General features: G+C 45.0%; 1 protein-coding gene across 4 annotated transcripts in view; it reads right to left on the bottom strand.

Annotated features, from left to right (window-relative positions):
* Window positions 1-714: 714 nt before the first annotated feature.
* Window positions 715-25768, bottom strand: part of KIF13B (kinesin family member 13B) — a 120870-nt gene continuing 95816 nt past the window's right edge. For 2 of the 4 annotated variants that reach the window (XM_056486900.1, XM_056486901.1), the window contains exons 34-41: window positions 25635-25712; window positions 25090-25143; window positions 24267-24287; window positions 18042-18159; window positions 17296-17429; window positions 8835-8897; window positions 6489-7425; window positions 715-4543 (exon numbers count right to left, since the gene is read on the bottom strand). In XM_056486900.1, coding sequence (XP_056342875.1) covers window positions 4272-4543; window positions 6489-7425; window positions 8835-8897; window positions 17296-17429; window positions 18042-18159; window positions 24267-24287; window positions 25090-25143; window positions 25635-25712 — 1677 coding nt within the window. In that variant the 3' untranslated portion in view covers window positions 715-4271. The remainder of the gene's footprint in view (window positions 4544-6488; window positions 7426-8834; window positions 8898-17295; window positions 17430-18041; window positions 18160-24266; window positions 24288-25089; window positions 25144-25634; window positions 25713-25768) is intronic. The other 2 variants (XM_056486903.1, XM_056486902.1) reach the window with 1 other exon arrangement.

Raw genomic sequence — 25768 nt, forward strand, 5'->3', positions numbered from 1 at the left:
CCACAGCACCTTCCGGGAAGAGCCAGGCTTGAACAAAGTGATGCTGCTTCAAACAGCTCCTGTGTTTCAGCCAAAGAGGTTTTTTTTTTTCTTTCAGAAGGTAAAACATAAAAGGGAAATGGCTTTAAAGGGGGAAAAAAAGCTGTTTTCGTGTGCTGATTGCAAGACAGTGCTGATAAAAATATCCTTTGCTTGCTGAGTTTCAGTGGGGACAGGGGGATCAACACAGCATTTGGTGCTTCAGGAGAAAAACAAGATAAACTGAAAAACTGCACAAAATAATCCCAGTCAAACCCTGCCTGTTGTTTCCAACATGAAGCCCCATTTGGGACAGAAATGGTGCCAAAGAGAGAGGAAATGATGTGACCCAGGTTTCAAGGACATCAAGAAATGTTAACAGGGGGTTCCTATCATCCTTTTTGGCTGGCAGGGTTGGTTGTGGCAGTGACCTCCCTACAGACCAACCTGGAGTGAGGCAGAGAAGTCCTTGGGACCCTCATCCCACTGTGGACATCAGGAAAAAATTCTTCCCAAAAGAAAGACCCAGGGCAGTGCTGGAATCCCCATCCCTGGAGGGATTTCAAAGCCATGGGGATGTGGCACTTGGGGACAAGGGTGGCCTTGGCAGTGCTGGGAATCAATTTTGGAAGCTGTTTCAACCTAAGATATTCCAATTTCAGACATTTTGGTGCCACTGACTGGAAGAACAAAGCACAGGCTCTAAAGAAGATTTTATTCAGGTCCTGCAGGAGGCATCACACGTATGATACAACATTACAGTCACTTAGTATGGTACAGAAATAATTAAAAACTTTACAGCTCATTACAAAGTCTCTTTGGATTTCAGCTCAGTTAAAGTACACAGAGCCCCTGCAGGGTCTGACCCTGGCAGGGACACACGAGCTCCAGGCTGGAGGGGCAGAACCATGGATGGGTGTGGGGGATGGAGGAACGAGACACTGACTGACCCCACTGGGGGAGTGAAGTGTGAGCAGCCCCACTGTCCCTCATCCCCCAAAATCCAGGCACCCTGAGGCCTCCCAGCCTGGCTGCTGGCCCCAGGATAAGGCACTGGGAAAAGGAAATCTTGTGCAAAGAACTGGAGGAAGTGGCTGAGGGACAGTGGGAGCATCACCACGGGCAGGGCTCCAGCAGCTGCACAGGGCTGGGAAACACCCAGGCCCTGCTGGGGGAGGAATGAGGGTGTTGAACATTCCACCCCAAGGACAAACCCCTCTGGGTGGTGTCACCACACAGAATTTACTCCTGTTCATTGTCCTCAACATCACATGGAACAGCAAAGGGCCAAAGCTGGGGGTGCACAGCTTTGATTTTGGACATGGAGATCAGAACACCTGAAGAGCTGAAGCTAACACAGGATAAAGTGTGGCCTGGCTTGAGAAAAACCCAAATGTCCCTCTGAGCTGCCTCCTCTTGGTGCCTGTGGGGGGAGGGACCCCCAGCCCTGCAAACACAGGGGGATGGAGCCTTTCCAACCCACCAGCACCAACTTCCAGTCTGAGACCCACCCACAATTCAGGGACACAGCAGGACTGAACCCCTGAGAGACACAGAGATGAGACACTTGATAAAACTGACACTCCTGCATTAAACCTTCTTCTTCCCTGTATAAAGTGCATGAAAATCTTGGAAAAATCTGCATAGCTACTGACACACCAGCCTCAGTGCTGGGTGGTTCCAGTTAAGAGCACCTCCTCCTTTAGGCTGAGTAGAGTTTTTATCATTTTATCAGTAAAAAACAGATATTATTACCTCCATGACGATTTTTACCTCTTTTCTGGTTACTTGGCTTAGCTGGGACAAAGCAAGATGGCTTTGAGTAGAGGAATGTGCCAAAAATTTGAAAAACACCTTTAGGAAAGATTTCATGTGTCCAGGAAAGCAGTGAGGGAGCAGGAGAGAGCCAGGGAACCCTCCAGGAACACCCTCATGAACTAACTGGATGGTTTTGGCTTTGTGGAGGCCAGAAAAAAGGTGATTTTAGGGTGCAATCTGAGGAGAGGTTTCGTTTTCAAGTCAGAGGAAATGGTGAAAAGCAAGAGAGCTCTGAGCAAAGGCACCACAGGCTCCTCCTGGGATCACCCCAGCCCTGCTGTGATCCCATGGGAGTTACCCCACCCTTCACACCCCTCCTGCTTCTGGACACAGCTCAGGGTGGGAGGAGAGGGAACCCAGCTGGACCAGCCTCCTCCAGGTGTGCCAGCACCAAGCAGGGAGCTGGAGCCCAAAGGGGCAGAGGAATTTACAGCCAGCACACAAACACCAACCCAGCTCCTCCTGCTCCTCCCCTGCAGCCTGGACTGCCCACGGGCTCTGGAAAATCCTGGATTCCCAGCACAAGAAAAGAGGCTCCAAAAGGACTTGGAGGTTCCTCCCTTTGGGAGATGAGCAAACCTGGAGGAGTTTTACAGACATCCTAACTCCAAGTATCTGAAATGCTGAGACTGAAAACACAACTCTGGGGAGGGGCTGCTTCACATCAGCTTCTTCCTGCAGCACATCAGAACAAAGTGCAATTAAAAAATCAAAAAGCATGGTCAGGGTGGAGTTCAGAGAACCAACAAGGCAGTGGAAGAGGCATCAAATGAGTTAATGGTGGTCTTTCATTGGCAAGACTCCTCAGACCCCAAAATTGAAGAGTTTCACTGTATGGGTTGTGTTTTAAAACCTGGGATTTTAATTTTGAATTAAATTAATTTTAAAACCTGGGATTTCAGCATCTGAATTCTCTACTACCAAATTCCTCCCCCATCATGGACAGGAGCTTCGTGCAAAGGGAAAAGAGGGGGAACTGTACACTAAAAATATCCTTAAAAAGCTGCTCTGTACATTTTATATTAAGATTTCTTGAGGAAAATTTAGGAAACACTGAAACTACTTACACCAAGCTGGAAGGATGCACAACCCCTGGCTGCATCAGAACCCAGCCCACTTATTTCTGCTACAGATTAGTTTCTATTTTAATTTTATTCCTTCTGCATAAATGATATTAATTACAGTAAATCAGCATAATTATCTCCTTCACTAAGCATCCCTATCTCCTTTGATGCCAATGGAGCTTTCCCTTGGACCTCAGAACCAGATGTTTAAGGCACTTGGATACCCACAGGCAGCAACTGGAGAGATATTAAAGTTGAATCATTAATTTAGCATCCTAAATAGTCCCCATGTAGCTAAAAACATTTATTGCTCAGGCTGTCCAATCCCCCCATGATGACTAAACAAGATATAAACAGCACAGGATAGAAAAATCTGTGGCTTTTCAGGATTTGGTAGGAAAACCATGCATGGACACATGGACAGGGGTGTGCCTGTGCCACAGGCAGCTAAAAACCAGCCACAAATAAAATCAAGTTTTAGAAAAGCCTCTTTTCCAAGAGAGGCTGGTTTTGGGGGCCACAGAGGCACCTGCTCTTGGGATGGGGCTGTGCAAGCAGGAGGGGATGATTGTAATGCACAAACATTTTGTGTTTTAAAAGAATAAATAAAAATAAATAGACTGGATTGATCCTTATGAGGACAGAGAAGCCCTGCTTGGTAAAACCCCAAATGTCTCCCAAGGCTGGGTGGGAACAGGAACAGCTGCTAAAATCCTCTGCCCATGGGAGGGACCAAGGTCCTGAAGAGAGGGGATCCTGCCATGGGCAGAGCAAACAGTGAATCTCCAAAAACCACAAACAGGACAGAGTGGCCATGGCCTTCCTGCCATCCCAGAGCAGCTGGGAAACGCACACAGCTTCCCAGGAGTGGCACTGAGCCATGGCCCAGCCACACAGCCCAAGGGCTGCTCTGAACAAAGGGACTCTGGGGCTTCTTATCTCCAAACCAAGTCCTGCTTCCACTTTTCTGCCCACCTGGAATCATTCCCACCTTGCCCAGGACATGATACTGACACAGCCCTTAGGGAAACACAACCTGGGGAGGTTCTCGAGGAACTGCACTTGGAGGAAGAGCCTGGGGAGGATTTTGTGGATTTTGCTGTGGTTTGACCCAATTTCCTCGGCAGGGAGGAAGAGAAGGAGCTCATTACACCCACCAGTGCCAAGTGCTGACCCTGGCTCAGTGACTGACCCCAGGGGTGCCAGGGCTTGGGACAGGAAGGGAAGGATCCAGCACCACCAGGAGGCAAAGAATGAAGAGTGAGTCAGGCAGAGCAGAGGAACAAACCCTTCAGAGGAGTCTGCAGCAGCTGGATCTGCCACGGTGTCGCTGCCCACAGCTCCCCAGGGTGCGAGCTGGGCTGCCATCCCTCAGCTGGCCCAGGATTTCCTGTTCTCCGCGTTCTTCTGGCTCTTCTCCAGCCTGAGGGCGGCTCCTGCTCCCTCAGCCTTGGCCAGGGCGGTGAGGGAGGCCAGGCTGGAGGCCGAGCTGCAGCTCGCACTCCTCCTGCTGTCCGCGGGCAGCCGGGGCCCGGAGCGGCGCCGGGCCGCGCCCCGCCTCACCCTGCCCGGCTTCACCAGCAGCCCGTGGCCCGGCCTGCAGCTGAAATACTGCCGGCCCCCGATGGAGCCGTCGTTCTTGCCTGCCAGGAGAGAAGCAGGGGGTCACTGAGTGCTCGGGGGTGCCAGGGGGTGAAGTCCCAGCCCCCCTCCCGCTGCCCCAGCACAGCCCGGGATGTGCCCCCCTCACAGAAAAGGGTTTCCTACAAAACTCTCTGCAAACCAGAGTTACTGCACCCAGAGAAGAGGCAAGGAACAAGTGTTCCCTAAAATCCCACCCTGGGGGTGAAACTTCCCTGCTGAGCCCCAGCAAGGTCACTGCATGGAGTGACTCTGAATGTGGCACTGCCTGGTCCTTCCTCCCCTGCTCTGGAATTTCCCCCAAAGTGGTAAATGATCAATTCCATTGCCAAAGTAGCAGGAAGGAAGGGAAAGCAGAACTTTAGAGAGTTTTTGGCTTTCTGAGCTATGTCTGAAGTTGAGGATTGTCACTCCCTCCACAGAATAGGAAGGAGAATTTCTCTACACTGGTGCTGTTGAGATCTTTCTATTTCTTGTTTTTTATCATTTAAAATTCTCAGGATCACTGTTCAGGGATTGCTCCATCCATAAAGGGAAGCTGGAAAGATCCAACAGACATAAAGTCACCCCTTTGGCTTTTGGGGTGTTTCCTTCTCCCTTCCACCACCATCAGCTCCAATGTACCCTCATGTGCCAGGACTTGGATTCCCAGTCCTTGGAGTTCTGTCCCTGAGTGTGACAGAGACTCCACTTTGTGCCCACATTCCCCAAGTGAAGCTCCAGATGTGCCAGAAGCCAGATGTGCTCCAGCAAATCCTTGTGGAAACAGAAGAGGGGAACCAAAAATTCCAGCACCATCAGCAGCTGAGTCCTCAGCAGCAAAAATCTCTGACTTTTCCATGGAAGCTGCTGCTGCCTGGGCTGTGCACACAGAATCTGCACTGGAGCACCTGACACAGGGAAGGTGACCTTCCAAAACTGAAGTTAATCTGTAAATATATATATATATATATATATAAATAAAATGAGGCACAAATCCAGGAAGTACTACAGCTTGCAAAAGGGTCAAGAGCTCCAGTTTGCTTTCCAGCATGGAAAACTCCAGAGTTCTGTGAAAGCAGCTGGGAAGTCACTGCCCAGCTCAGCCCTGAGGAGCACACAGGGCACAGGGAGATGTGGGAGCTCTGGATCCTGGACAGTGTTCTGCTGGATGAACTGCTCCAAGCCCAGGGAAATGTGCAGGATGTGCAGATTCACCACCCAGCCTGGGATTAAATCCCAGCCATCATCTTCCTCTCTTGTCCTGGAGACATCTATTCCCACATCAACAGCACAGGAACAGCAGCAGCCTCCCCAGGAACTGCACCCTGGTCTCCAAAAAAATCCTGGAAACCCAAAATTCTGGGAGTTCCACAGCTGTACAGGTAAGGGATGACAAATGAGATGTGAAAGAAACCTCAAATTATCTGTATGACCTGGTGGTCAGTGGATGATTATTTCCAACTGCTCTTTACATACATATGTATATACAGAGAAATAGTCCTTTGCAATTGTAAAGCTTATTTTAAAATAAAATCCTATTACCTCTTAATAACTATTAAGAGCCTTTGCAACTCATTTAGCCTAAATGTCCCTTGGAGCTAAATCCCACAACTCCTGTTGTGCTTTGAACACCCTTATCCTGACAAGAGAATCCTACAGACACAAGGCTTGTCTCCTGCAGCTGCTGCTTACCAAAGTGCATGGAAAAGGAATCCTGAAAGAGTAAGGAAACAAAGAAATGACTGAAAAGGGACTGTCAGGGATCACAGAATGGTTGGGGGTGAGAGCAGGTTTGGGATAAGGTGACAGCAGGGAATACCTTTTACATTTCCCCTTTGAAAATGCCCCCAGCAATGGGCAATAAGCCCCCAGAGGGTAATAACCCCCCAAAAAAGCAGCTTTAGGATGAGCTCTGCCAGCTGGGACACTCCAGCTGCTTCCCAGCTGGTGCAGGGGATGTTTTACCTGAAGGCAAATCCAGCTCCACACCAACCCATGTTCCATCCTGGAAGTCTGTGGGCCCAATGTATCTGACAATTCCTGTTTTATTGGTGCCAACTGTGACATATTCTCCTTCTTTCAGCCACTCAGGAATGTCATTGGTATCTTCTGAGTCAGAAACCACCTCCAGCTTTTCCTCTGCTGCCTCAGACCCGTTGTGGCTCAGTCCATGGGCACTGGATGTGCTCTTTTCTCCCTCCTGCTGCTCCTCTGTGCCCAGGGAACTCGTGGCATCTGATCCCAGCATGCTTGTAAAGGATCTCAGCTCTGATGTCTTCACCTTCTGGATTCTGAAGGGGGAGGCTGCAGCACTGGGCTGCTCAGGATGAGCTTTGGGAAGCCCCAGTTCTGAAGCCCCACAGCTTGTTTCCTGTTTCCTGGCTTGTCCTGCTGACTCCAGTGATTGTTTGGATACTGACTCCTTCAGAGTGGAGGTAGAGAGAAGAGGTTTTGCACCAGTGGCTGCAGAGGCATCATGTCCCTGCTCACTGGGAGAAGTGCAAGACTTCCCATTGACTTCAGGGCCATCCCTTGCCCTGGGAAGGCTGCAGGTGGGGGGATTCTCCCTCCTGGTGGCCAGAGAGCTCTCAGAAGCCCTGTCTGAGTGTCCCTGCACGTCAGAAAGGGCCTGAGCCACTGCAGGGGCAGGGCAGTCACTCCCTGCAGGTGCTGGAGCCCCTGGCTGAGCCACAGCATCACCTGCTGCTGCCAGAGCCTCAGAGAGGGTGGCTGTGGAGACACTGTGGGAAAAATACCCACTGGAGGCTTCACTCAGGGGGCTTGGGGGGCCCTCCTGGCACTCCTGGGCCTGGCTGTCCCCTGTGGGCTGCTGCAAAGGCACTTTGGGTGTCTTCTCCAGGCTCTTCTCCACCTCAGGCTTTGCTGCTTCCTCTTGGTTCATCTGAAACACAGGGGGACAGGGAAGGTGGGGCTCTGTTACCCAAACTAAAATCCCAAATCTGGGCTAAAGCACAGATACCAGACCTCTGGGAAGCAGCAAGGCTTTGTGCTTGTCTAAATCCCTGGACCTGGCAGCTCCAGAAGATGGAAGCTGATCCCAAGTCAGCCCTGCCAGCGTGGGAGGATTGTCAGCTCACTCCTTCCATTAATAAGGGAAATGTCAACCCCAAGAAATACACTCCCCAATATTTACTGAGAAATTATTTATATTACAGGAATGGTCATTTGCTGTTTGAACAGCAGGATTTATATGGAATGGGAAGCAAGCTGTGATCCATAAGTCTCTCAGAGTTATTTGGCTTAACTCTCTGGGTGGATAAATCATCCCCCTGCACCTAAAGTGTCATTTCTGTCCCCATTTCCAAATGCCATTCCCACCTCAGTGCTGCCAGCACCTCACACTTCCAGAGGATGAAATTAACTGCACCTCATGAGATTAACAGCCCATTTCAGTGATGTATTTCTTGGCTGTAAAGTTTCCTAAATCTGATAGATCAATATCTTTTGCCAGCACATGTACTCTAAAAGATTAGGATGTCTCTAAATCTCTTTGGGAAAGAGGGAGGGGGGAGAGTCCTAATAGGAAGGGGGGTTAAAAAAAAAGAGGTTGGAGAAGGGCAGATTTGAACAAATCCTGTTTGAGGTGAACATTTTTGTTCATTATTCACAATTTTGTGATTTCTCCCATCTAGTGGCTGAGTGTCCCAAACTACAGGATTTTCAGCTTATTCCCAAAATGCCTTTCCACTGGAAATTGAAGCAGCATTTGAAGAAAGAGGGATTTGACTGAATTTCAGAACCAAAGGTTTGCTATTGCTAAGTGAAATGTAGTAAAAAAAAAATTAAAATATTCTAGCAGATTAAAAAGATATTGTTCACTTTCCTATGGCAAGGGTGGTGTCCATGTGGACTCAGGAGCTTTGCTCTGGATTTTCCCTTTGGATAACACAGGTTTTTAAGACAATAAAAGCACAGTGGGAGGAAGCTGATGTGCTGCTCAGGAGACTGAAGTTCTGCTGGAAAGTGGGAGATCACAGGCTCTATTTTCTCTCCAACTTAGCAAAAGTTTTTCCATGCTATCATGGCAAAATGGGGAATTAAGCTCCACACTTAGAACAGCCACACAGACACTGTCAGAGCCCAGAAATTTTCCTTTTAAAGCAGCAAACCAGCTAAATTCCAGCTAATTATCTGCTAATGCTTTCAAATATAAAAGTGTAACCAGGAATATTTTACCAGGACCTAAAACCCCCAGCAGAATTTCAGTGTCTCAGCAGCACAACAGGTTTGAAGCAGTGATGCTTTGGCCACCTCTGGCAGGTGAATATCAAAATTGTGGGATGTGCTCACCTGTTTTATCCTTGCAGCACTGGCATCCAGGCTGGCTGACTGAACCATAATTCTTGGGACAGCCTGCAGGGAGGGAAATGAAGAGAATCATTCAGTGAAAGGATTAAGTGTTGGCAAATTGGTAAATGTTAAAGCTGGTATTTGAAATGTTGGGATGCTAAGCAAGCCTTTGTCATGACAGGATGAAAAACTAAACCAGACTTTCAGTACTTGAAATGGAGTTTGTCAAAAAAAGAGGGACAGAGGATTTTTACACAAGCTGAGGGAATAAAAGTTAAGTTAAAACAGATTTAGGTTAGATATGAGGATAGAATTGTTCCCTGGGAGGGTGGGCAGGCCCTGGCACAGAGAAGCTGTGGCTGCCCCTGGATCCCTGGAAGTGCTCAAAAACTTCTGGATGTGGCACTTGAGGACATGGACTGGTCCTGACCATGGGGGTGGTGCTGAGTTATTGCAGCCTGAAGGATCTGTGAACTCTCTCTCCTTTTCCAGTCTCTAAATTCAGCTTGGATCTGAGCACAGATCCAAACAAGGCACAATCCAGTCTGTGCAGCCCCTTTTCCAGGAGGACATTCCCACTGCCTGCTGCACTGACAATAACCAGCCCCCACTTGCTCCACATTCAGGTTTTTATGCTGCAGATTTGGAATAATCCCTCTCCTGGCACCTGAGCAGCAGGTTGTGACACCTGATTTACACCTGAGGTTGTGCTGCCAGCTTGGGCTGTCACACAGAGGGGAAGGAACCACCAGGTGAGTGCAGAGCCCTGGGAAAGGGAAGCATGAAGAGCAGAGAGGAGAAAAAGGCAGAAAAAACTCCTGAGCACTGTTAGATATTCACTGCAAGGGCAGGTTCAGACTTTGAGGGGAAGAGCTCCTTCAGGCAGACACATTACACAGTTTGGGAGCTGCCTGATTTTTTATTATTTTTTTTTTTAAGAGACTCAAGGATTCCTTCTGTACAAACACACAGGCAGTGCTCAGCTCCCAGACAAGTGATTCCCAGAACTCAACATTCTGTTTAAAGCATTAAAACCTTCCAGCTGAAGAGTGAGGAACCTCCTCTTGCTCCCCTTCTAGCCCAGTAAAGCAGGAATATGATTTACCCCAAGAGGAATAAACATGGGAGAGAAGAAGCTTTGATTTATACAGAGACTGCCAGACATTAAAAACCAAGGTGGTTCAAGGTAGAAAATAAAAAGACAAAAAATGGATAAAACCCCAGCAGGGTCACATTACACCCAAATAAACTTTTTTAAGACATTTAAGACATTCAAGTTCAATAAAAGGAAGCAGGGGAGGAGAGGTTTTTGCTTCTTCCTAAACCTGCTAAATGCAAATTCACCTTTGGAATGGGGTTCAGAGCAAACTGGCTCTGTTTTGTGTGCACAGGTTTGTGCATTTTGAGATCCTCCCTGGGTCAGGACCTGGGGCTCCAGGAAGCAGATGGAGCAGAATAAAACAATGAAGAAACTTCAAAGTTTTATAAAATTTGTCCAGCTTTATTATCCAGAAATAAGCCCTCAGAACTGGAATAAGGAGAAGTATTTAAAGCTATTTCTCAGTTCCTTTGATTCCCTTATCTCCCTCTAAAATAAATAAACAGAGCAAAGCATTTGTTTGGGTTTTTTTTATCAAAACCTCCAGTGTTACAGCCTGTAAATCCACAAAAAATCTAAAAATCCAGTTGGTATCACCCAGCAAAAGAAAACCATTAGGCTTTAATCATTCCTCATCAAGCTCTCCTCCTGATAGCATGACAGATCTCCCAAGTACAGAAACTTTGCCAAGCAAAGTTTAGGAACACAGGGAGAAAAACCAATTTGAGAGGTGGCACTTGCTCAGCTTTGGGGCTGACAAAAGCAGCTGGGCAGGAACAGCTGGGACACCACACTGATCTGTGGGGTGAAATGCAGGCAAATTCCTTGGGAAGGGAGGACCCTGGAAACAAAAACTGGGACTAGCTGGGAAGATATTGCTGGATGAATAATATTCCTGGATGCAGAGCCAAATTCCATCATGGAATGTTTGCAGATAGTGGCTGCTAAACTCCATGTCTTCATTTATCCACTGGCAAAACACAGAGGTGTTTTCACAGGGATGATCCAGGGAGAGCTCAGAGCCCCTTGCAGAGCCTGAAGGGGCTCCAGGAGAGCTGGAGAGGGACTGGGGACAAGGGATGGAGGGGCAGGACACAGGGAATGGCTCCCACTAGAAAAAGTGGAGATTTGGGAGGGATATTGGGAAGGAATTTCTGGCTGTGAGGGTGGGAACAGAACGGGAGAGGAGAGGAGAGGAGAGGAGAGGAGAGGAGAGGAGAGGAGAGGAGAGGAGAGGAGAGGAGAGGAGAGGAGAGGAGAGGAGAGGAGAGGAGAGGAGAGGAGAGGAGAGGAGAGGAGAGGAGAGGAGAGGAGAGGAGAGGAGAGGAGAGGAGAGGAGAGGAGAGGAGAGGAGAGGAGAGGAGAGGAGAGGAGAGGAGAGGAGAGGAGAGGAGAGGAGAGGAGAGGAGAGGAGAGGAGAGGAGAGGAGAGGAGAGGAGAGGAGAGGAGAGGAGAGGAGAGGAGAGGAGAGGAGAGGAGAGGAGAGGAGAGGAGAGGAGAGGAGAGGAGAGGATTAAAAAAAGCTGTGGCTGCCCCTGAAAGTGGGGGATCCACTTCCTTTGGATCCCTGGCAGTGTCCAAGGCCAGGCTGGACAGAGCTTGGATCAACCTGGGATAGTGGAAGGTGTCCCTGCCATGGCAGGGGTGGAACTGGGTGAGCTTTAGGGTCCCTTCCACCCCAAATCACTCCAGGATTCCACAGTGATTCCAGGAATCTCTGATCTCTACAATGCACATTTTCTGCTCACTGAGAGGTCCCTGTGCACACTCTCTGAGGTGACCAAAAGAGAGCCCAACCTGCCACACTGCTGAGCTTGAAGAGGAAAATCATTTGTGTCTCTGCCCAGCTACAGAGGCACCACCATTAATCCTGAATGAACATTTTTCCATCCCATACATTCCACATGTGGCATGGCCACCTCTTCCAAGAGCTCACAAAACACTTTGTGAAATGCCTCTGGCTGCAGTGACTGATGACCTCAGTGCAAAGCCTTTGATTTTGTGTCACTTGGATGAAAATCCCTCAGCATTAACAGCTGAAATGCAGAAAGTTCAGTGGCATTAAAGAGAACAGATCAGGCCAGTGCAGCCAAGAACTGCCCTGTGAATGGCAGGTGTGTTTTATCCAAAGCTGATACAATCAAAAGGGACTTTATCCCAAAATCCCACTGCTCCCTCTTTACTTTCCCATCCCAGACAGGAGTGGCTGAGCCCAAGGACCCTCCCACTGGCAGTGTTATGGTCCCATCATTATTGAACAGCAGCTACTGGGAACTTCTGCAGCAGGACAGAGATTTAAATTCATTAAACAGAGATTTAAATCAGTTTGGAGCACTCAGGATAAAATACATCCATAAGGTGAGAATTCCAAATTCTCCAGTACATAGCACCCTCCCCCAGAAATAATCCATTTCTAAAAGATCCCCCCCACCCCAACAATATTCCTCTTGAGAATTAATTTAAAATTGAGGGCAAAGCCATTAATTACTCAAATATAAAATCTCCTGCCTTCCACAAGGAGATCTGAAATGCAGTGCAAGTTAATTTGTTGGGTTTTTTAGTGTTTGCTCATTTTCTTCTCTAAACAGACTCTGTATTTAAATATTAACCCAAACAACTTCCTCTTATTCCACATTCTGTGTGTGGAATGTTTCAGCCCATAATAACACTTCAGAATTCCCCATTCCTAGTAGAATTTATACAAAATTAACCACACCATTTCCTATGCAGCTCATTTCCAGGTCCTGGCAGATTAAAAGAGTAATTCATACCCATTTCTAAGTCAGTTTATCAAGAAATTTGATTTTGTGGTTTGAAACTTCTAAAGCCAGTTTTTCCCCACTCATTCTCATCAAAAACTATTTGTATTTGAGGAAGACAGGGAAAACTGAGCTGAGAAAGAAATCAAAACACCAACAACTGAGTCACAAGGAGACACATGAGCTCTGCTGTGGAGCTCTGCTGATTGTGGCATCCAAATGATTTTTCACTTGAAACTCTGGGAAAAAAAAAAAAAAAACAAAAAAAAAAAGCCTTCAAGATGTTAAAGAAGGTTCTTTGAGGCCATATAATTTACATTTGATTAAGGAATGTCAGTTCTAGCAATTATACTGTGCAACAGGCCCATCCATGAAATTGTTATTTTTTAATGGAGAGCCAGAAAAGGGGTTTTGTCTATTTAAAAAGCTTTTCATTAAGTGCATTTCATTCATTTTTAAGATTAATTTCTATGTCTGCATCAGAAAGTGGAAGGGAAAGAAGTGACAGCTGCCCTCTCCATGTAGCTACACCATAAAGCAAAAATAATTATATGGAAATTCAAAGGGTTCATCTTTTTTTTTTTTTAAATAAATCTGTGACTCAAGATCTCTCTCTCAAAACAAAAAAGACATCTGAGCATCCAAAAAGATTCTTGGACAGGAAGGTGACCAAAATCCACTCACCAAATTGGCCACAGGGATTTCCTTCTGCCACAGCAATGCCAAAAAACCCAGAAACTGGAATTTGATATATCTATTTTTAATGTCAGCACCCAGTGATGCCCTGAAATGTGATTACACAGGCAGTTCCTGGAGAGCCACAGGGTCACAGGGGAAAAGAACAGGAATTCTGCTTGGGGCACACTGGGAAAGCCTCAGCATGTCAATAAAAAAAGAGGAGTTTCAATTCCTGCATAATATAATTAAGCACAGACAGATGAAACTCTGCTTCTCCCTCCACCTCCATATTTTACACAAAAATTTTAAGCAGTGAGGGTCAGAAAGCTCCAAATGTTGCACTCTGTGCTTTCACCTTTTCCAAGAACAGGCTGGGAAAACAAAAAGCAATTCCAGCCATTGAGAAAGGTTTAAATTATTATTATTTTTTTTTTAATTTACAGACTACTGGCAATTAATTTAAAGGCAGCAGATAAAGGAGAAAAGAGGCATTTTCTAACTTTAAAGTACATAAACAGCTTCATCAGCAGCCAATCTTTTAGGTACATAAACAGCTCCATCGGAAGCCATTCTGCAAGTTACATAAAGAATCCTATTATGCCAAATTAATTCAATCTGACTAATTAGAGAGCAGGAAGTTCTTTCAATTATTTTATGTGCTGTCTGAGAAACACACTTGAATACGAGAGCAGATTTCATTAATTGTGGTTCATTATTCTCCAGATTAGTTACTAAACTTGCAGCAGAAGGTCAAAGACAGCAATTTTGTTCACTGCCACCACCTTGCCTGGCATGTCTCTGTCTTTTTTTTTTTTTTTTTTTTTTTAAGCTCAAGCAAAAACAGGGAAGATCCCTTTGTAAAGGTAATTTTGTGTGGGCTCACTCACCTTAATGTTGGTGCTGCTCTATGGGCAGGACTGGAATAAAAAGCTGCTGAAATAATGTTAAAAGTGTATTTTTATAATGACAGATCAGAACTGATCTCCCTTTTTACCAGCACAGGATCAGAGTTTGGTACCACACCCACCTGGAATAGTTGTGGTGAACTCAGCTCCAAACCTGGGAAAAGGTTCAGTTCTGCTCCTTTGGAAATTTGCTTTTTATGGAATATCCTGAGCTGGCAGGGACCCACCAGGATCATCCTGGCCCTGCACAGCCACCCCAAAACCCCACCCTGTGCATCCCTGGGAGCACTGTTCAAACTCTCCTGGAGCTCTGGCAGCCTTGGGAATGTCACCATTCCCTGGGGAGCCTTTCCAGTGCCCAAACACCCTCTGGGGGAAGAACTTCTTCCCAAAATCCAACCTGAGTCTCCCCATATCTCAGATTCCAGCCCAGAAAAGGATGATTCAGATGCTTCCATCCCCTCTGTTATTTCTATTCCTGACCCTTCTATTCCTGACCCTTGCTCTCCCAAATTTACAAAACTCCAGCAGATTCCTTTGCAATGAAAGCCAAAAAGTCCTTCAGGCTTTTTAGTTTTTTAGTTTACCACCCACTTCTCCCACCTTGCAGATTCATTTATGTCCCCTGCCACTGTGCACTGAAATTCCCTTTTCCCACAGACCTACAGGTGCTGTTCTGTATTCCCTGGGGCCAGAAATATAATTTTGTGTCCCCTCCCTGGCACAGTTTCTCCAGCTCCACAGGAATTTCTGGGTGCCTGCCTGGCTGGCAGTGACCCCCAAACCCCCAGTCACCCATCACCACCTCCAGCTCAACTCCCCTGCCCACATTTGCATCCTCAGGCCATTAGAAAGCAGCAGCACAGGAGATTATGGGATGGGATATTTATGATCCTCAAAAGCCAGACCTGCTGCAAAGGCACCTCTTTATTTTTGTGCTGCACAGAGGAAGCTGGAGCTGCTTCTGGGGCAATTCCTTCAGTTCTTCTCTCTTCTTTCCTAGGTTGGGGTTAGGAAAAGGTTTTTCCCCCAGAAGAGCTCCCCAGGGAATGTGACATTCCCAAGGCTGCCAGAGCTCCAGGAGAGTTTGGACAATGCTCCCAGGGACAGGGTGGGAATTTTGGGGTGTGTGTGCAGGGCAGGGGTGGGATCAATGATCCCTGTGGATCTCTCCACCTCAGGATATTCCATGATCCCCTGGGATTGCTGAAGCAGTGAAGAAACCCCATTCCCCTATGGGGAGAGCTGCAAGGAATTTGTGAAACCTCTCAAAGCAGGGAGGTGAAATTGCAATGCAGGTGATTTGTTCCACTGCAAAAGCTGAAAGCAGAGAATAATTCCATTCTAATACACAGATCCACTGCTCAGGGAAACCCTGGGCTGTGCTCCAGTGCCAGCATGGCAGCATCACATATTCCTCTTATTTTGAAAAAACCCAAAGCATTAATAAAATCCTCTCCTATTAAGAATCACTGAAATCATGACCTGGTTGACTTTCCATAGTAATCCATAATATAAACTAAAATATCTCATTGAAGAGATGTCTCTGCAGTTTAAATCCTGATTTCTAGACAAATCATCCACTGATGACTGATCTTGAACAGGAAAGGAGTGGGAACAGGTGGGTAGGCTAGAGGCAGGAAATGAGGCCTCGTTTCTCCTCTCAGCTCTCACTGATTCACTGAGGACTCAAGAAGGTGTGAAAGGCTCTCACTGCAATTGTAAGAGCACCTATTTGCATCTTTCCATACCCAAATACCTCTAAGGAAAGCCACCACCTTCATTTTAATTCTCTACAGTTCATGGATGAGGAGGTTTGTACAATTCCAGCCTCAACACCAAGCAAAAGGCATCATGAAAATGTAAAATGAATCCCCAATCAAGCTAAAAATATTTCAAAACTGCCTCATTCTTATTTGTGCCACATGTGCCAGAAATTACTTTTAAAAATATTTAACTGCTAGTAGATTTATTTTTGCTCTATTTAATATTTTACTGTATTTCTATTATGCCAAAAGAAATTCCTGTACTCCTGGGACGTTCTTGTTTAATTTTAGTTGTAGCAAACAAAATACCTGGATTCATGCACAAAAAAAAAAAAAAAAAAGAGTTGTTCAGGGATTTTAGGGTTTGTTTTGAGGAAGATATTCTTTAAAGTGACTGCCTGCATGGCAAGAGGAAAGGAAAAGTCTGAGTTAATAAGTGATGAGCTTCCAGAACTGAAGGCAAAGGAGGAGAGTGAGAGCAGAGCCAGCACGGACAGAATGGATTCCCAAAAACTTTCACATGAGATCTGGCTCCAGATTCATCCTCACAGCAGTTTGTTAAACCTTCAAAATTTACTCTAGAGGGAAATATTCCTTTATAAAATAAATTACAGCCTCACAAGTATACAGATTACTGATTTACACTGGGATTCTCTATTTCTGGTGGTTTTTTTAAAGACAAAGTGTTTTTTTAGTCAGCTTGACCATGCATCAACTGCTCAGAGCACAGAAGCCACATCTGGAACAGGTGGGAGTTTTGCAGCACAATATCCAAAAACAAAAAAAGGCAATCAAATTCTTCCCTGACATGTGGCATGGATAAGAATGAACAGAAGCAACTGCCCCAAGTACAGGAGAACAGCTGGTAAAAGGTGACATGAGCTGGGGTGAGGGCTGGGAGGGAGGGGATATGAAATAAGGAATTAAAAATAGAATTACATTTTCCTCCTGGCAATACACAAACAACACTAAGTGCCCTTCATAAATTTCACCATTGTTGCTGCAAGTGGGAGGCCCATAAATCACCCTGGGAGTGGAGCTGGCACTTGTAAAAAGCCAAGTGGGCTGAGTGTGTGTCAATAAGTTCCAGCAGCTCCACTATCCCTGGGCAGGATGGAGGGGAAATGGATCATGAGCCTTTGCTGTGCCTAAAAGCTTGGTTTGCTCTGCCACAACTTTTCTAGAAGAGCTCTCTGCCAGCCAGCCCAGCAGCACTCACCAATACTGGGCTGTGTGGGTGATTTAATGCTTTACCTGCTGTGCTAAGGGGGAGCTCTGCCTGCCCTTCTTCTCATCTCTGACAGGGAACAGGGACTTCAGCAGCTTTGGCATCTGAGGCACAAAGGACTTGACAGGATTCAGGTAGGAAGCAGCCAGGCTACCAATACCTGTTGGAAAAAAAAAAATTAATACATGAGAAGAGTTATTCTTTGGAGAAAGAGGAAAAAAAAACACCCAAACAACAAACCCAAAGCTGACCCAAAGCCTTCTATAAAAAAATTTAAAGAGCTTCTTTTTAGTCTAAGATGACTTCTGTGGGCAGAGAATTAGCCAAGGAAAAGCATTCTCTGACTTTTTGTGACACTCAGGAGCTGCAGTGACATCATCTCAAATTCAGGAAGTTCCCTGAGCTGTAGGAGAGCCCTTCCCTGGATCAGGAGTTTTCTGATCCCTTCCCTGGATCAGCTGTCTGAGCCCACCATGTATCAGGAATTTTCTGAGCCCTTCCCTGGATCAGGATTTTTCTGATCCCTTCCCTGGATCAGTTTTCTGAGCCTTTCCCTGGACTAGGAAATTTCTGATCCCTTCCCTGGATCAAGATTTTTCTGAGCCTTTCCCTGGGTCACTTTTCTGAGCCTTTCCCTGGATCAGGATTTTTCTGATCCCTTCCCTGGATCAGGAATTTTCTGATCCCTTTCCTGGATCAGGAATTTCCTGAGCCTTTCCCTGGGTCAGTTTTCTGATCCCTTCCCTGGATCAGGAGTTTCCTGAGCCCTCACCTGCATCAGCAGAGTGGTTTTGCTGCCCAGAGCCTGGCAGGGAGGTCTGAGATGGGCTCATGCCTCTACTGGAGTTTGTGGCACCTTGGGACACATCTTGCTGACTCTCCCATCGACCCTAGAGAGGAAAAAAAAAAGGATTTTTTCCAAGTTAGCACAAAGCAGCAGCACAGCAAACCTCACACACCCTGCACAGCCCCTCTGCCAAGCTCAGAGTGCCAGAGCTGAGCAAAGACCCTTCCCAAGAAATGCTTTTAGTTGGCAAACCCAGCCCTGCAGAGATGAGCACCCTCAGCATAAAGGCACAGAAAAAGTTTATTTCTAGAGCTCACAGCTGTAAATATTTCACTCACTTGTGCTGCTGTGTTTTGGAAGCTGAGGATGTTACAACCAGGTGAAAATAACATGGTGCTGTCTGCCCAAAATTCCTGAATATTCTGTGTATCTACTCAGGAGTAGTGGAAGGGAGAGGACAGAGCTTTAAACAAATATCTAAAGGATGGAAGTTTGTGCCTGGAGTCAGAGAAAGGAGGAGCTGATCACATCAAAAGGAAGCAACTGAGGCACTGCCAAGTTTTCTGACAGCCTGGGAAAGAGAAAGTTGGAATATCCAAGCAATGGACAGCAGCAGCCACAAAAAAGATTAGGACAGGTTAAGGTTTTGGAGGTGAAACAAAATTCTTTTCAGCCCTACAAGAGCCTGATGCAGATGAGGAAGAAACAGGGACAGAGAGAAGAGCAGCTGCTTTGCCTTCCCAAAATCCCAGAGGTCTCAGGTTGGGATTTCCCATGGATCCCACACCATTCTGAACACCAGGGGTGATTTCTCTTGCTTTTACAAAGATCCACTGTGGTTTTGGAACTTTCCTCTCCAACTCACAGCCAGAAAGTGGCTCATGACAAAACCTCTTGGCTAACAGAGAAACCCCAGGCCACTGTTTCACATCAGAGTGAGCATCAAGAATCCACATGTCCAAATCAGTATTTTATTAATTCTCTCATCCTGCTAGGTAAAATCATTTATAAATTCATCAATAGTTACTCCAAGTGACTGGCCAGGGTGTGTCTCTGCTGGAATTTTCATGTGGATTTCAGGGCTTGGTTTTGCTTCACCAAACTGAGTGTGCAGAGCTGCAAAGGAAACCAAAATTCCATGGGGTTGTCTTGAAATTGTCCTGGGGAGGCACACATGCAAAAGCACATTGCCAAAGCAGTTCCTTCTCATTCCTCTAATTTACAGGAGACCTGAAGGCAAATCAGCACCCATTTATGAGCCAATGGGTCAAAAAAATCCAGTGTCAGACTCTTCAAAAAGTCTCAGGGTCTTGTAGGAAAGTGCTGTCCTGTTCAGGTGGCAAAATGATCTCAGGATGATCTTGCAAAGCTTCACCTGTCCACAACCAGAGGTTGCAAACTGCTAAAAACTGAAATATAATCCCATTTTTCTTTTTTTTTTTAGTAAAGAGTTTTGCTATATTTGGATTTTATTATACACCTGAATTTTGCTTGTGTTTTAAAAGATGTAATAGGAAGAGAAATGATGCAAGGGATGGAAGGACCTGCTGCATCCCAGGCCTTAAGTTTCATGTATTTTTTCCTGGAGGAAGAAGGGGTAAATGTGCTTTTTCAACAAGCTCCCCACTGTTGGATGCAAGGAATTAATCTGACCTTGAACATAAAAATGACAGGCAGCCAAACTAATCTTAACTGGAACTTGAAGTCATGAATGTTTCACAAATAATAAATAAGCCAGGATAGGAGGAATAGATTTCTCCAATGGGCTGAAGGTCATGGTGAGCAGCCCAGGGCAAGAATCATTTCCACTTGGATCTATAAGTCAGTCCCAGGGAAGCTCTCCTGCTTTGAATAGCAAATAACCTCACTTGGGCAGAGCAGGACCTGTCCCCACCTCCAATTCCAGCATTTTATCTTTCACCTGCAACTCACTGATGTCTTACACACACCCAACAGTCACATCTGGGGCTGGAAAATTCCACCAAATGCTTCCATGAAATCATCTTTCCTATTCCTCATCCTCAAACCCCCCTTTTGTTTTTTTCTTTTGTGTTTCTATTAGTTCAAATTTCTCTCAGGTGGCCTTATCATATGAAGATTAGTAAAAAATAGAGACTCAAACTAAATAGCACAAGACTCAGAATAATCTTGAAATACTGGTTTTGTTGCCTCCTGGGCTAGTCTGCCATCAGCCTGTTGGCACTGGATTAGAAAAAAAGAGCTACAGAAGAGTGAAAAGCATCTAAAAACTTCCTTTTTGGAGAATATAAAGCTTGATTAGTGATCCTTTTGGATCTTGATAGTGTTCTACTTAAAGAAAATCTGATCAAGGTGACACATCTTGAGCCAAGTCCAAGTGGTTCTAGAGACCACAGGAAAAGAAGAAACAGAAAGAATATTATAAATACTCAAGAGTATTGTAGCTTACTAGAACAGGGAGTCAGTGCAGGTAAAGAGCAACTGAATAATTTTCTGAGTCATGATCTGTTGAGTCAGAAGTGCCCTTCACTGACTGTTCCAAGAGAAAAATGATTTCAGGCAAGTATCTTGACTTTCTAGCCCTGTTTGGGGAATGCTGAAAAAATGGAGCTGCAGTAAGAGCCAGCAGAACAATTTCAGAATATTCACAGAAAGAATGGCAGCATTTGGTGACTTTTTCTGTAGGAAAAGGAATTTTTTTTCTTTAGGATCTTTCAGAAATTTTGCTTCAGTCTTGATACTATGAATGACTAAATTTCCTAAATACTTTTAAGTATTTTGCCAGGCTAAATGGAGTGAAGGTCCTGAGAAGAGGAATGAGAAAAGGATTTGTGTGGTTGTTTACCTAAGGCATGTTGGGTTTTTGAATGACACCTGCTTTGGAGAGAGTGCAGAGATCATGGTTTTAGCCTGAAGGTCAGATTTGTGAGCCTCAACTCTGAGATGACAACAAACCATCAAAATTAGGTTAATCAGGGCAATGGGTGGAGAAACACTTGGAAAAGAAAATACTGGCAACAACTGGAAGTGTCAACTACTGTGCAGAGGGAAAAGGTAATTCATGAATTATTTTTTTAAACTGGATTGAAAGATAACCCATGTAAATCTCACTAAAATAAAAATAACTATTAACTTTATTAACTTGATGAAGTTCCCCAATTTCCCATCTGGATGTCATCCACATTCACCAACTGCATCACTACAAGTTTTAAGTCTATTCTTATTCTTATTCTTATTCTTATTCTTATTCTTATTCTTATTCTTATTCTTATTCTTATTTAAGTGCTGTGAATCTTTTCTCTCTCAAGGAGGGTGGTGAGAGAAAGAGAGGAAGCTTATAAATCATTTGCCCAAAGGAGTCATTGTTTCATGAATATATTTGCTCTCTGCCAAGTGACCAAACAGAGGTCAAGTGATTTAATTTAACAAATCAAAGTAGCCACCAGAAGAATGCAGGTCCCTTGATGTTTTAATGCAGAGCTGGTTTATTTTTATAACACCTTCTCCTTCTCTGCTTTCCCTTCCTTCACACATCATCCATGACAAACCCCTGGTGAATTTATTTCATGCACAAAACCTTTAGGGTAGGTAGGGATGATCACTACCTAAGTCATCTGGAGGCTTTACCTGACAAATCTTTCCTGGAAGTTGACAGACCATTAAAATGCAGCCACTGGTTAAGAGAAATGGAATAGTTCTTGTGTTTTATTATTTCAGCAGTTAGGAAAAGGTGACCATGGAGCACTGGAATACAAGCAAACAGCTGGAACACACAGCTGGAACAAAAGGCACTTGTTCTCATGAACAGCAGGATTATTCAAGTTCAATCTACATGGTATCAATTTGCTGAAAAAAAAACTCTGGTTCCCAGAAAAACCTGAAGGTTGAATGGCACCATCTTGTTTTACTGGATTTTCAGCTACAAATACTGGTCCTATGGGAAAGGAAGGACACCTGCCCAAGACAAAATGGTTCTTGTCAGGGGTGTTTTAAGAGCAACTCATGGTATTTTTCATCAATAAGTGATTTAGTCTGATCTGTAAAACACCTCAGAGGTGCCTTCCACTCATTGTGCCTCTGATTCATCCAGTTTAGTCAACTCAGTTTTCATATTCAGCATCCAACTGAATTAGATTTCCAACAAAAGCCCCCTTGAACATAAAAATTCACCCCCTGTATCTGACATCAAGACTAAGACACTCAATACCCCTGCACCACCTGATGTGCAAGGAGAAATCAAACTCATCTTCACTCTGCCCCAACCACATCTGCAGTGATAACAGCAGTAAAAATTGCCTTTTTCTCATTTAAGCAAGCAGCCCTAGAGGTGAGGCCATGTGCAGTCCTGCTGACAATATGAAAAAGTCCATAAAACTCTTCTGAAGCAAATACAGAAATTAAAAATTCCCAGTGGTGACTTAAACATTTCCCAGGAATGCACAGCTCAGTGGGAGAGCTCCCTGGAACCCCTTGGTGCTGCCAGCACACTGGGATATTCTTTAAGATGTTCTTCTCCCAAAATGTGCCAATCCCACACCTCTGCTCCAGCCCTGGAGAAGAACTTTTCCAGCACTTCAGGAGGATGTGACCACCCATCCATGTTTTTACTACCAAAATCTGCAAGATGAATCCATACCCTAATTCTTGAAATTCTGAGCTGCCTGTTGTAGCTGCATTGACACCACCTTTAATTCGTATATCAACTCATATAATACTCCTTTTCTTTTTTTTTATTTTTTTTAACAGGAGAATGAGCCCTGGCTCTTCTGAGAATGGAGCAGCATCCATATTTTAAACTTTACCAGCATGGATGGTGCTTGACATACAGGAATGAGACTCAGGAGCCTTCCCACAAAGCTAAAAATCCATGGTAAAGGCAGCAGGGATGCAAGGAATAACAGAGAGAGAAATAAAGTAAAGGAATTAAAGTTAAGGAGAGGAATATTCTGGAATGTGCCAAGGGTTTCCATCAATATTCTGCACCCAGTTCAGGTGCTGTTACTGTCCTGTGATACATTAAATCACTTGTTTGGGATTGGCTTATTATAAGAAACAACACCCAATTCCTGGTAAAATAACAATAAAATAACAATCCATGACTGCTGGAGAAGACTTCTTTGCCACCAAAATTCTCATCAAGGGATAGAAGCATCCAGCTTAACCAAAACTCTGCCTATCAAGCTATTCTCAGGTGTTTTATGCTAAAATGGACAGGATGGTCTCACCAGTGAGCTTTGGGATGTCCCTGTGCCATGTCCCATTGACACAGGATTTGTTATTTAAGCATTTGTTAAATATTTCACTGGGATTCCCAAAGCTTTAGCACACCTTCCAATTGAAACTGGATCATTGCATGACAGAACAGTTTGGGTTGGGAGGGTTTCCAGATCACCTAATTCCATCTCCCTGCCATGGGCAGGGACATTTCCACTAAGCCAGGCTTTGCCAAGCCCAGTCCAAGGTGGGCTGGAACCAGATCCATCCAAACTGGAACTCCCAGCTGGGGAGGCTGCACCTCCATGTCCTGAGGAACAAGTGCCTTGGATTGAAGCTCACTGCAAGCAGGGGAGCAGCTCCACCACCTCAGCTCCACAGAGCCTCTGCCAGCAACTACAGCCACAGCCAAGAGCTGCAAACCTCATGCAAACCACTGCCAGAAACTCCAGTTAAAGCTGGGAGAAGGGGTCGTTCCTCTAACAGCACTAACACAAAACTAAGGAAAAGCATGTTTTCCATTGGCCCAGGTATTGTTGTAAAGTCATTTGTTCACAGAAATCACAAGTTGCTCACACTGAACTATAAAAGCCATAAAGCCTGAGCAAGATTTGAGAGAAAGTCTCCACATTTATCTCATCTCCAGGCTGATTTTCACTGGCAGATATTTAGATATTTGCTTGCTTTCATGTGTATTTTTTTTTCAGCTGACAGGGGGTTGTTTCTGAGATGACTTCACCCTGCCCAAAAATCTGTGAGAAATGGCACCAAACAGCTCCAGCTCTGTAAGAAGCCATCAGATGCACCCAAGGAGAAACATTCTCTGCTTTGTACCCATTCACACTGAATTAATGACAGGATTTCAATGGAAAAAACTCCTTTGCTCTGTGCTATGCAAATGAGGCACCACCAGCAGCATCTTCAAAGCAGGAAATAAAAAGCGTGTGAGTGAGCAAAATCAACTTTATAGTGAGATAAAATTATTATCCCACTCATTAGGTGCACCTAATGCATTACCTCTGCTGGGACCTTTGGACTCTGAAACATGCAATGAGAGAAATCATTGAGGGAAAAGGAGGAGAAAAACAGAAATCATTAAGAATCCTAATCTTTAATTTTTGCTTTAAAAACCTTACAACATTGAAACACCCCACAGTTCTCTCCAAACAGAAGTTGCTACCAACACTTTATCACCTGCACATATTTTAGCATTCTCTCCATGGATCAGATGTAGCAGATTTAGCAACCAATGTTGGAGCACTACATCAAAATTCTATTATTCTGTGCAACTGCATTATGCATCAAAATGCCTTGTCACCACCAGATTCTCCCCCTCAAAATGACTCCACGCTTGCTGGGCAGAATATCTATCAGAAGGAGATCCTTCAGTTGATCTAGGATATGGAAAATAAGCTTAAATTTAATTTTTCACCTTTTAAAGAAATGCTTTGGGTCTATACTGGTGTTTCTGAGGAGTGAAATGGGCTGAATTATCACCCACCACAGGTTTAGGAGCACTGGGAGGTCAGGGACTTTCTCCACAGCCTTTCTTCTGTCTGGAGGTGGATTTGAACTGACATACAGACCCAAACCTCTTCCTTTCTCCCAGAATTTTCCCCTCCACCCAGGTGATTGCTCTGGAAGAGCTCTTAAGCTGGACAATGCTCCTGAGCATCCCCAGAGAGGTCCAGAGCATCACATCCAAACCTATTTCTGTCCCAAGGATCCAGGAGCACATGGAGTAGCTCATTTTTCAAAGATATTTCCCATTTATGCTCCTATTCTGGTAGAATGATTTCCTTTTTTTCTCAGTTTCCCCAGGAGATCTGCAGATACTCACCCTGTTACTGCTCAGGTTATAAGGGGGGGCTAAATCCTGGCGGCTTGCAGAAAGCTGGAAGAGTTAAAAGAAGCAGAATTATTTCTTAGCAAGAACTTAAAAAAATTCATAACTATGCCTCTTGACTAGTAATGCTGAAAAGAAACAGTTTTGAGATTAAAGCAGAATCAAAATCCAAGAAATTAAAGGTGAGAATTTAATTCTTGACCTGGAAGAGCCAGAATTTGACACTGGTTTGATAACCAGTTCTATCAAATGATTCCAAATTTTGGGCAGCTGAAATCTCATTTTTTCTCAGGCACAACACTGGCACAAAGCTTAAGTTCAGCATATACTTGTAACTTATTTTCAAATCTTCTTAAAAAAAAAAGAGAGAAAAAAAAACCTCTTCAACCTGGAAAAGAAATGAAAAATCTCCAGTGTTCAGAAAAAAAAAAAAAGGGACAGAGGGGTCAAAAAGAAGGGAATTCATTGCTCTATTCCATGACTCCAGGACCTGGGAATGAAGGGAGGAGCTGCTGGAGATGCCTGCAGGGAAAACTCACCCGATTGACGTTGGGGGAGCTCAGGCTCCTGCGGCAGAGTTTTCCTTTCCCCATCAGCTGCTCCTTTACAGCAACTTCCTGGCAGTCCCAGGGAACAAAACAAAGAAAAGAAATGTATTTGGCATGAATGAAAG

Source organism: Oenanthe melanoleuca, chromosome 3 (genome assembly GCF_029582105.1).
Source record: "Oenanthe melanoleuca isolate GR-GAL-2019-014 chromosome 3, OMel1.0, whole genome shotgun sequence".
NCBI lineage: Eukaryota > Metazoa > Chordata > Aves > Passeriformes > Muscicapidae > Oenanthe > Oenanthe melanoleuca.